Genomic DNA, 12500 nt, shown 5'->3' on the forward strand with positions numbered 1-12500 from the left:
CACTGATGATCGAGCTAGTAACTGTTACCAAGAAATAGTAAGAAAAAATATTTTTTTGTTTTATTGAATCCCTCAAATGTAAAAGTGCTAGAAAACCTAAAAACTATTGTGAGCCTCCTTAATTCTTGAATATTAAATAGCTGGACCCAGAAAATTTGCAATGGACCCCCTGTCCCGCAACTAAAAAAAAAACAATTCTTTGGTCGCGGGACACGTTCAAAATTGAAGAAATTGAACTAATGCTGAAATTTAATTAATCCGACATGACAAAAGCTAGATAGAAATCTCTACCCTTCACCGTTTACCCTTTACCCTTTACCCCTATAACGTTCAGGTAGAAATGATGGACGCGAATACGCAGGTCTGAAATCTGTATATACACCGTATTTGTCTCACAGCGATGACAAACGTACACTGTACCTTCAAGTTCAGATTTTTGAACATTTGCTTGATTCTCGTATCACTTACTTACCCCTCTTGATGCCAGGAACCCCATCGCTGTTGCAATCTGTTTTGAAAATGAGACCAGTTCGTATGTACGCAACTGTGCTACCTCTCCTTCTCCGTGATAATATTTGTCAGCAATTCCACGGCTTTTTCTCAGAAAGCCCAGTAGATCTCCACAGTGCAAGTATTCCATGATCAAAATTGGGTGTACTGTGTGGTAGAGATGGTCGTTCACCGTTATGTTTTTACTACCGCAAGCTCGGCCTGATCACCGGACACCAATAACACAACAACAACAACAACAACAATAATAATAATAATAATAATAATAATAATAATAATAATAGTGCACACGTTCCATGATGAGATCATTAAATGCACTCAAAATAAAATATCAAATATATTCAGAAGTTAAGCCCATAAAAGTATAAATGTAGACATGGCAATGAAGAAACCCCTTCCAAATCCATAACAATAGTTAACAATGGTTAACGTCCTTTATGTGGATACGCATGAATTTTATGCAGAAAGCAATGTTACTCCCCTCATCTAAATAAACCAGTTATTTTGCCTTATTTCATATGAGGGAGCTGTAAATCCCCTAGCTCAATAGATTACCTTAACTTACAAAGAAATAATAATTAAAAATATTATTTCTTCGTTTTTTAAATATTGATTTTGTAGTTTTTCGAGAAATGGGTCCCGGGTTTTAACCATAGCAAGAGAAGCATTTTATCGCGAGAGCCTGGTATTCCCAACCATTTAGTTGCATATGATCTACGTGTATGGCAAACATATTAATGGCGTCAGATTGTTATTGGGGTGTATACAAAACATGGACCCCAGGTCCTTAGACCACCCTTGTGGACCTGGTCCATGGACCTAGTTCATGGACTACCACAGGGAACCACCATTCATATTTGTAAACTGAATTCGTCAAAAGTCTTGTTTGTAATGTTCTCTAGCTATAACTGTGGTGTTCAATGAGTATAATTTTACTAAGTTGAATTTAGATCAATCCATGGAGGGGTTCCTCCGCCAGGACAGAATTTAGCCATGATGATGAATTTAGGTCAATACAGTCAAAGCAGTTCCTCATGGAATGACTGTTGTCTTGCGGTTAAATGTAGTTTTACTTTCTTTAATCGAAAGCTAATTTGCAACATTTACGATGGAAATCGGACTTTGAAAAGACCTTAACTCGAGCATTCAGCATTCTGTCATAAGTCACGAAAACACTTCCCTCACACCATCATCCTCTCATCCCATAATGTTGTTATTCGCTATACTCAATCTGAAGTCTAAATTTGTTTATATATCCTAGTCCCTGTTATATTATTTCGCTGAGCAGTGACAGGATTCAAAAAGGTTCTGGGAATCTTAAGCGTTATGGTCCGAGTTGTTCAAAACATGGTTAGGGCTTACTTGGGTTAAGCACCACGACAACTTATAGACTTAATAGATCTCAACTACAAGTTAGCGCTTACCGTACTCTGAGAATCTTGGCCATGCGAAATAAAAACTTTTAAGGTAAAAGCAATATCGTGTACAATTTCGAGAAGCGCCTCCGGGGCATTTTTCGCAGAGTTTTTCCTGCCTTACTGTTGGCAAAGAATTCCCTGGGAATGGTATTGTGAACACAATTGTGGAGCATGAACTGGGTCCACAGGGTGGGCCATAGACTGGTTCCATGGAGGGGTCCAAGGACCAGGTCCATAGTGGTCTATGTTTTGAATACGCCCTTGTTATCAAAGTTCCTTTGTTCCAGTGGTTGGCACATTATAAAAAGGTAGCAGTGAAGTCATTTCTGGTGATTTAGTTGGGAATACCAAAATGCCTTATCTTTCTTTGTCAAGAGACCCAATCATTGGCTGCATGGGTTGACATTTGAGGTTACTACCACTTGTAAAATATCAATAATAATTATTAGTCCTTAAAAACCGTGGTAATATCCATTCTGGTCAAACCTGAGATCTGGGAAGGAAAAATTGTGAATAGTATGAAAAAAAAGTGCAGCAAAACTCAAGCAAATGGCTCCTTACTCTGGGTGGTAACGCAGCCAATAAACTGTACGACATTTGGCAGGGGGCTGTCAGCAAGGGCCTTTCCTAACCCAATTTCTCTCATCAGTGCATTTCGCCCTTCCTCCCCTGAAGTTGCTGCAATCATAAATTAGATCAAAATACACTCAAAAAGGAAGTCCCCTAGATAGGTACACCTTAATATTCGGCTGGTTGGTTAATGTTTAATGTCGCGGTTGGATTGAGCAAGCATGGAACAAAGGCCAATGCATGAGAATAATTACAGCATCAAATTCTTTTCCTCATGCACGCGTCTCCCTGAGAAGCTTGATTTAGTGCAGACTTTGGAACAGTGCCCTTGCTGTACTTCAACCAAATAACATTGACCTTTTCTACTAACTTCTAACAAAGAAGTGTATAAATAGACATTTTTATCGAAAAGATTTCCCATACAGGAAATTAGGGAACTCGCCCTATTACGGTCTCAGTTCATTCTTGTGTCCATCCATTCCACTGGATTTATAAACTACTTAAGGTGTCAGAAATGTTCACTTCTGGGGTATTACTAAACCACGAAACAGCGAAACGAAACACCATTTATTATATAAACAACTTACAACGAAATACAAAGTGAGCTTTCGCGCGAAAACATGATATCTCCACACGTAAAGATAACACGTTATTTTCACACGAGAAAAAAATCGCGCTTATGGATGCCTTTCGTGAAATAAGATAGTATTTCATTGGTGTTTATATAATAAATAGTATATTACATGGCCGCTTGGAGGTACGAAAATTATCTTCTCGTGTTGCAAAACATTTCACTTGTAAGCTGCGCTCACTCGTGAAATATTTTTCAACACTCGAAGAGACATTTGTTATCTCTGTGCGGCCATGTAATATCCTCTATGTATGACCCAACCATACGTTGAATACTAGTCGACAAAAGTTGGATTTGAGATTAAATATCGTTTTAGGCCTAATTGGGCCTAAAACGTTTTTGCTCCTAATTTCATCTCAATGTGAATCCTAAACTTAATCTCAATTGATTAGGAGCAAGAACGATACTGAATCTCAAAATTTAACCTTTGCCGGTTAGTATTCAATGTATGGTGGCGTCATACATGGTGTTTCGGTTTTTCGTTTCGCTGTTTTGGTGTTTTTTATTGTTTGGTGGTTTAGTAATGCCCTCACTCATGATTGGAATTGCTAAACGACAGCCACGTGCACACATACACATATATAATGTATGTAAATTCTTAATTTTGATTTGAATGTATTTCAAAAAGCACTCAACTCTGAGAGGAGCATTAAGAATAATAATAATAAACTGGTTCAAGACTTCAGAGGTAATTCATCCTTTGATTTACTTCAGCTCTGTTTCGTATGGCCAAAATATGGCTACACTCATTAGGTAATATCAACGATTGACCGTTAAATTACAGAAACTTACTATAGAAGGGGGATTACAGTTGCTATGAGACATAAAAACCGCATTGTTGTATCATACAAATCATGTGATTGCTATTTTTAATTTAGGAGATTGTGTTACTTTTATTCTTGAGAAGGTATTTGTTTCTGTGGGGGCATGAACTTGCTAACTCATTTCGCTTGTTTTGACTGCAGAGACCTTTTGCAGATGATTGTAAATTTTTGCAAAAAGACAAATTACATTTCTTAGTACTGTTGTTCAGTGTAAGGTTTGCATTGTTTGATGATATTGAACTTCAGGTTGAAAGGCTTGTTGTTGTCTTTGAGTGTCCATATGTGCTTTGATAATTCAGTTTTATGTCGGAAGGAAGATGTGTGATTTCTGTAACGTTCTTTGAAGTTTGTCGCTCTTGTATCTCATGACGTAATGTGATGTACTAGGGAATTTTGGGTGAATAAAAAGATGGCCGCTTTAGATTAACACGTGGTGTACTTTGGTCTTGTTATTGACCTCAAGAATACAAAAGTCGCGAGTCCTACGTATGACTATAGGTACCCCAAGCTCACGGAGAATCGTTGTTGCGTTAAATTTTATGAGGGTTTGTACGGGGAATTTAGCGATCGTTATTTAGGGCATTAAAATAGAACTTAAAATACATTAGAATTTCTTACCTTGCCTCCTTGTCTTATTTATGGTATGTTAATAGCATTACTGGCCATTTCTGTGCGATTCTAGGGAGTTTTCTTCCTACCGTTGCTCTCTCATGCATATAATTCCCAAAGGTTGGTTACTTCCTGGCGGCGGTCTCCCATATCCACCGAAGGAAATCAGCCGTAAACTCACTCCGAACGCTCAGGTCGCCTCTACATTTAGCCCAGTGAACGTTAAAATCCTCCTCTAATTAATGCCTCTCTCTATCGGACGAAAACAGCTGCGGCTCGCTAATCTAACGACTCCCTTCCATCGAGGACCGTCGACGATACTTTGCCACGAAGTTCCGTCCATACCCGTTTGAAAATGCCTTACCGACTTGGCCCAAGGTTCAAATTTGTTACGCAGTGGGTGGGCGACAATGTCAGTAACAGGTACACTGTAAACAAACTGAATTTTTATGTTTTGTTTGCGAAACATCTTAAATGCATCAGCAATTCCCTGAACTTCGCCGTATCTGCGTGACAGCTCAGTACTTTCCTGAGAGGGGCCCCACGTTGTACCTGTCACTGAGACTAAAGCCTTGCCGCCCACCCTGTGTGTAACACATTTTAAGCTTGGGGCCAGTCGGTAAGATGTTTTTCCAACGGTTTCGTGCACGAAACATCCGAATCAAGCATGTTGTTTAGGGCAAAATCAGCCTATTTCGATGATTTTCAATTCCTTTCCGAGAACGTTTGTCTGATATGAGGATTGAAATATGTAGCACCACTATCATTCTTGGTCTCAGAGGAATTTCGGGTCGATTTGAGCGTTTTGGAAGAATTTACAGCAGCTTGTGTTTCAAAACCTTAAAGACAACGGCGGGTCTAAAACACAGGTCACATTCTACAGGTCACTCGTTGCAGGTCATTTTTTTACCTTTTTGAAAGTAACCCAAGCCCTTCAATTTGGCTAAGCCTAGGCCTAATAACCAACCTTAGGCCTAGGGTTAGCCACATTGAGGGTTTTGGTTACTTTCCAAAAAGTAAAACAATGACCTGCAATGAGTGACCTGTGGAATGTGACAACAACCCACTGGAATAGCACTGAAATGGCCAAAGTACGCCACAAAAACACTGATAAGGTATCAAGAAGGCAAGGTAAGGCATTTTTGTTCGATTCACGTTCTTTATTTTCGACTCCTAAACACGTTTCCAAATTCCCATACAAAAGCTTATAATTGTAACTGATCTTGATGCTCAAATTACATCGTTAGTTTGGGGTATCTGTGGTATGACTCTGTTGATGCTTCAGTTGTGACTGTTGCTTGGTAGGGGGCATTGATATTATTTTCAGCAGTTGCATTCTTCGTCGGCTGCTTGTGTTGAATTTTGGGACTGGTTGCATTCTAATAGGCGTTTTTTGTTGAGTGACGAGATGATAGTTTAGTTCATGTTTCTGCGTTCGGAGTGAATTTACGGCTGATTTCCTTCGGTGGATATGGGAGACCGCCGCCAGGAAGTAACCAACCTTAGGGAATTATATGTATGAGAAAGCAACGGTAGAAAAAAAACTCCCTAGAATCGCATAGAAATGGCCAGTTATGCTAATAACATACCATAAATAAGACAAGGAGGCAAGGTAAGAAATTCTGATGTATTGTAATTCCTATTTTAATGCCCTAAATAACGATCGCTAAATTCCCCGTACAAACCCTCAAACAATTTAACGCAACAACGATTCTCCGTGAGCTTGGGGTACCTATGGTCATACGTAGGACTCGCGACAAACTTCAAAGAACGTTACAGAAATCACACATCTTCCTTCCGACATAAAACTGAATTATCAAAGGACATATGGACACTCAAAGACAACAACAAGCTTTTCAACCCGAAGTGGAAAATCATCAAATAATGCAAACCTTACAACAAGAGTACTAAGAAATGTAATTTGTCTTTTTGCAAAAAAATTACAATCATCTGCAAAAGGATCTCTGCAGTATTTTAAGAAATAACCCAACACTCTTTACATTTAAAAAAATGTTTCGACAGAAACTTCTGTCATCTGGCACTCATTTTCCTGTCACTAGTGTTTACCGTAAGAAAACCTTCACGGGCCTTTTGACTAATTAAGTTTTAAGTTTTTACTATTTTACACTGTTTACAGAGAAGAAACAACTTAATATAACATAGTTTACAATAATGGAGAAAATACTAACAGAAATTAGCTAGAAAAAAAAAAGTGTACAGTGACCAAAGTAGCCAATCAGCTTTCGAGTTGGTCACTGTCGTGTAGATATAAATTGGCGTTGGCCGCATGTTAAATATAATTGAATCTGATAGCTACACTAAAGACGACTAGGATGTTATTATCGTAAGAGCCTTGCATACGGAACCCGCGCCCGCAGTGCGCGCGGCAGTCAAAATCGTGCTATCCTGTCAATCATTTGCCCTTTCACCGGAAACAGGGCATTTCGGTTTTTGTCGATCTATCCCGTCGAAAGGACGCTACCAAAGTACAACTAAATACATTACCAATATGGTTTTGCCGTCTTCTTACACTTGATTCGAAAATATCAGCCTGAATTCGTCTAAGAATAGTTAGAAAAAGCACAAATAACAGCCAAAGCACAACAGCTTACGTTCGAATTCTGCTCGCCGACAACCCAAGTTTGTTGACAAAAAAAATGCCACAAAATGTTTTAAATGGTTTTCTGGCCTCTATTAATAGCGTTCACGTGAATTTTAAATGGGGTATCGGGAAAGAAAAATTGTCAAGCTGATATGTGTTTCATGTAAAAATACATTTTCAAGTTGCAAAAATTTGTATAAGCACTACAAACCTTTTACTGACCATTACTCGAAGGAACTCCCTTTATAAGCTGCAAGGAAGCCGCTGATGAATTTTGCACAAAAACGTTGGTCCTTAACACCGGAAAGCCAGACTTGGAAAGTTTTTTTAGCGGAAGGCTCACTAAGGAAGAGCTTCAAGCGCTTGCCCTCCCGCAGGTCGCCAGATAAGTGCAAACAAGCTGATTCATGTCAGAAAAGAGTAAGATCTAGAAGGTGCAGTCAAATTTTGTTTCTTGTATTGTGCGAAAATTTATTCAAAACTTTTCCCTCACTCCCAAATAAGAACTTGCTGTGTCTTGCAATTCTACAGTGAATTACTATTAGGCCAATACGAGAATCGACATCAAAGAGACACTCCCAGGGGTTTGGAGGAAGAAGAGAACCTGGCTTATTTGAACTTGGGAACAGAGTAACAATATCCAAATATTTTAGGGAACAAGGGAAGAAAACCAGTATTTAAATTTTAGGGATAAAAAGGCTGGGAACAAGTTTGAAAGTAATTTGGGGAACAAGGAAACACAAGCAAATATTTAAAGGGAACAAGGACCCCTCTCCCCAAGGAGGGCCTCATTAAATGTTCTGCTCTTTAATCCAACAGCTCCAACAATTTTTGAATGAGCGACACGAAGAGAAGACTTTCTTAGAGAAATAAATTATTCATAATAACACTTTAGCATGCGAGACAATGCTCAGATGCTTACGAGCACCCTCATGCCCGTGTTTGTAAAAAAGCACCATGAGGTATTCCTTGCAGCTGGTTTAGGCATTGTTTCATCTTTCAACATTGGGCAAAACCAAATCAACTCCATTCTCAGAGGGCACTGGGGAAAGAAGCTAGAAGACAAAACTAGCCTTAATCCAATTCTCCCAAGGCAATCTTTAAAGAATAAGATTATTGAAGGAACACTTTTGAGTGCCAACCCTAAGTCTTTTAAAACAAGTGCAAAAAGTATTAATAGTCTTTAAATTCACAAAATGTCTCATATTCAATTAGATTTGGCTGGAATATTCCTTAAAACTATGCAGAACTATTTACCATAAAATGTGGAACATTTCCTGCCTATCTAAATATGCCACAAAAGGGCTCCAAAAAGCAACCAGTTAAGTTTTTAGATAAAGATAGTGTCTCTATGGAGATCTGACTCAATACCTAAAAATTAAATAATTTGATGCGATGAAGACATTGAATGAACAAGCAATAAACAAACTGCAGCAATGTATTTTAGGTTCATAAAGTGGGGATGAAAAAAACAATTCCTCAACTGATGTTTCAATATGCATTTAAATTAATTTTCTATCAACAAGTCAAGGGACTGACTTTTCAGTGTCTATTCACTGGTATTGATTTACGTTTCCATGATAAGTTTGAAAGTCAATCTGGCAACCACAGTGCCCTATGAAATGGGAAATAACTCTATCAAACCCTTTAAACTAACATTTTACAAGGGACACCATTGTTTGATGCCCTGCAAAGAACAAATAATAAATTGAAAGGAGAGTTGGTCCGGAGTTTATCCACAATGGACAGTTAGTGGCTGCATTCACCAATGTAGAGAACAAACACATCAAGTTTCTTCTCAAGCAACCAAGTGTTCAAGGAGCTATTCAATTTCCAAAGAACACTATGGTAGTGTACCAGTACCTGGGTGAATTCGGGTACCTGGCCTGAAAGTGAAACTTGTGGAGCCAAACAACTTGTTGAGCGTAGTTCTTAAACTGGGTAGATAATTATGTCTACAAGTATTGTCTATTCAACCAACAGTTTCTCCTAATTTTGCGTACCACTCACTTGTTGGCCATAAATCGCTAATTAAAGTACAGATTCAAGTCCTTTCAAATCATCAAAGTTACTTTGCGCCACAAGGAACAAACGAAAAAATATAAGCAGTGAAGAACAAACTGCTCAAGAATGCACGACTCCTTTTGAAACAGCACAACAGGATCCTCGAGTCACTAAAAAAGTGCTGCATGCTACGTAGATGTTAGCAGAACGATCGCAAGTTGTAATCATTGAAAAAAAACTCCACTCCAGATCTGATAGACGTTGGTCGTGCAAGACTCGCCAAGCAAGTGGATCACCCAACAGGATTGTTCGTTGTTTGGCACAGCAGATGAACGAAAAATTGTTCCCCTCACTGTTAAGTTCCAACCCGATAAGACCAATCCTGCCCAAATACAAAAACATTTTTTTTTGAATTCGGCAGCAGGCAAGCTCATCACAAGCCATCGAAGTTGGCATAAAGCAGCATAGCGCGCTTCAACTGAAGTTCGATCATGGTGGACACAAACAAGGGGTGAAAGAACTTCCTAAGGTCAGACGACCAAATGTGGTTGACCCAACACTCGTTAGAGCGGCTCAGTTATCGGACATCAAAGTGCTGAACAAACCAAGGGATTTCGTCGTAAAAATGTTCACTCAGCAACGTCTTCTTCTTCTACAGAATAAAGTTCAAAAAGCGATCCTGGTTGTTAATCACATGCTAGCCCAATCCATAAACTGGATAAAGAGGACTGGCAAATTGATTGTTAGAACAATGCGTCATTTCTGTCTCGCTGAGTTCAAAGAAGCGACGGTCAAGAGAGTCACAAGGGAAGGCTTCCACATATCTAACCAATCAGAATGTAAACAATTGGCGTGACATCGGACAGCACAGTTTTTCCGGCTCGCTGAATTCTGATTGTTCAGTTTAAATTTCAGTAGCTCTCGCCGTATGCAAGGGAAGACATACATAAATACTACATATTACGGGGCATAATCTTATATAGCTAGCAGTTAATCTATGGTCAATTTGAGTACTCAATGAAAATCTTTTATACTTCTTTTTGAAGGGCATGTATGGAAAACGTTTAAATTCTAGTGGGACAGATTTCCAGATTTTTATTGCAGAGAATTTAAATGTAGATATACCATAGTTGGTACGTGCTGATGGCTTAAGGAAGTTTTGATTTGCAGCATACCTGGAATTATATGAGTGAATCTCTAATGCAGGTGTAAGAATATTCAGTAGTACAGCTGGGGTCTTACTTTTGTCATTTTTAAATTCATATGTAACAAGAGGCTCTAAGTAGCCTATACTCATGCGCTGCCAAGTTATTTGTACTTTTGTTGACAGTTTAATAATAATAATAATAATAATAATAATAATAATAATAACAACTTTATTGTAACCACTTTAACTATCACTGTATGTCAACGGACAGTTAATGTAGCTTAAGTAGCTGTCAAAAATAGGAGTCCCTGTTGACATGATTGTGACAAAGCTGAATACATATTATTCCCAATGTTTATAATTTGAACCAAGTCAGCTGAAGAGGTTATTGGATTGCTTAAATTTTAAACAAGTGCCGACAGAGACATCAATTGCCACACGTTGTGTGCCTGCATTTGCCGTACCAAATACTTCAACATTACGTTGACTGTATGGTGCGGCAATAGTTTTAGTTGGATCAACAATTCCTGGACCTGGGTTGTTTAAATTGTACGTCATTTGCGAGTCGAATTAGCTCAGGAATGTAAAAGCGATACAAATAGATCTTTGTAAAGCCACAGATGATTAAAGTTACAGTGATGTATGTAAATGTATGCAAGCATAAATTTCCATGCACTAATGTCACACGGAAAACAAGAAACGGAAGACATTTTATACCTCATGCGGTTACTGCGCATGAGTAAAAAGTGATACCTTTAATCTGTGGATATTTTCAAATTTCAAGAAGGCACGCCATAACTAAAAAGGAGCACCATAACTAAGAAAATATGGTAACCCATCGATGTGAGAAAATTTGGTTTTATAGCCATGACATCATGAACGTCCGTACGTTGGCCCCTCCATGTATGCCAATGTGACCAGTATCACGTAACCATATCACGGGTTCAAGTTTAGGGCTCATCGAGCAGGCAATACTACAGTTTACACTATAGCGACACTATAGCTAGTTTACAGCATACATCTTTGATATTGGACATCAATGTTATGGAATGTTATGGTCAATTGGCACCTGTCAAAACAAGGTATCCTCTGACCAGTATCACGTGACCATATCGCGGGCTCAAGTTAGACCTTTTCGAGGTCAGCTGTTTTTTTCTTTTTTTTTAAGTTGACCGCTGACTCGGGACTGGTTGTTGATTGGATCGCAGGCTCAAGCCAGGTCAGACACTCACACACACCTGAACGAGGCTTAATTTTTCGCGCTCTTTCTGTCGCGGCTACATAGCCCTGCTACGTCAGCAAAGTTCTTGACAGTCGATGCTTTTCGTGTTCAGGAACGGTTTGGAAAAGATATTTTTCTTGCATTTTTCGCTGGTTTCAATCCAGGTTTAACATAATATAGCTGTAATTATTCAAGTCAAGCATTGGAGGGATGTAAACGTAAAGCTGAGTGTTTATTATTAATTTGTTTAGGGCTGCTTTTTGCTCTGAATTGTAGTTTTTGGTATATCTTAAGATTTTTCATTTCAAATCTACTAAGGTTGCAAGATCCCTGGACGGCCTATGTCAGAAGAACAGAAACGCAAGAAGGGAGAAAGAGAACGAGAACGATAAGACAGTACACCAGTAATAGCTTAAGGTTGGTGGAAGAAGTTACTCCACAAATTCTTTTCTTGGACACTAAACCGTTTGTTATTTCTACGGATGAGTTATTTCAAGTGGATGCATATTTCTAAAACGTGGTTTAGTCGTTTTTTCCTTTGTTCAGGAATGAAACTCGAATTTTTATTGTTAACTGGAATTAAATAACAATCATCTGTACTCTTTTTGGACAAAAATAATCGATCTGTTGCTGGTTTGTTTGGCCTTAAAATGCGAGCGAACAAGACGTTCTTTTACTCCGCTTGCCTCACTGTTTTTCGATGTGCCTCGACAGTGACAAGAATTTTGCACTTATGTTCTAAACATGTAATCGCAATGAGTTCTCGTAAAAGTATAAGAAGAAATACCACCAGCTTGTGTTTTCAGAAGTTTGTTTAGAGCGCGTACAGGTAATTTGTTGGAGATCTTGTTTGAAGTTTGTCCTTTCTAGCCGATTCTGGTTCTAAGCCAAGCTGGCGTGTTTCAATGAAATACATCGAATTGTAAATGATCTCGTTTTCAGAGATAAAGTGGAATAAATAAA

General features: G+C 38.6%; 1 protein-coding gene across 1 annotated transcript in view; it reads right to left on the reverse strand.

Annotated features, from left to right (window-relative positions):
• LOC138045962 (tyrosine kinase receptor Cad96Ca-like) overlaps nt 1-12500 on the reverse strand; it is a 70666-nt gene that overhangs the window by 40310 nt on the left and 17856 nt on the right. The window contains exons 3-4 of the mRNA XM_068892604.1: nt 2490-2606; nt 473-657 (exon numbers count right to left, since the gene is read on the reverse strand). Of these exons, the coding sequence (XP_068748705.1) occupies nt 473-657; nt 2490-2606 (302 nt within the window). The remainder of the gene's footprint in view (nt 1-472; nt 658-2489; nt 2607-12500) is intronic.

Source organism: Montipora capricornis, chromosome 4 (genome assembly GCF_036669925.1).
Source record: "Montipora capricornis isolate CH-2021 chromosome 4, ASM3666992v2, whole genome shotgun sequence".
NCBI lineage: Eukaryota > Metazoa > Cnidaria > Anthozoa > Scleractinia > Acroporidae > Montipora > Montipora capricornis.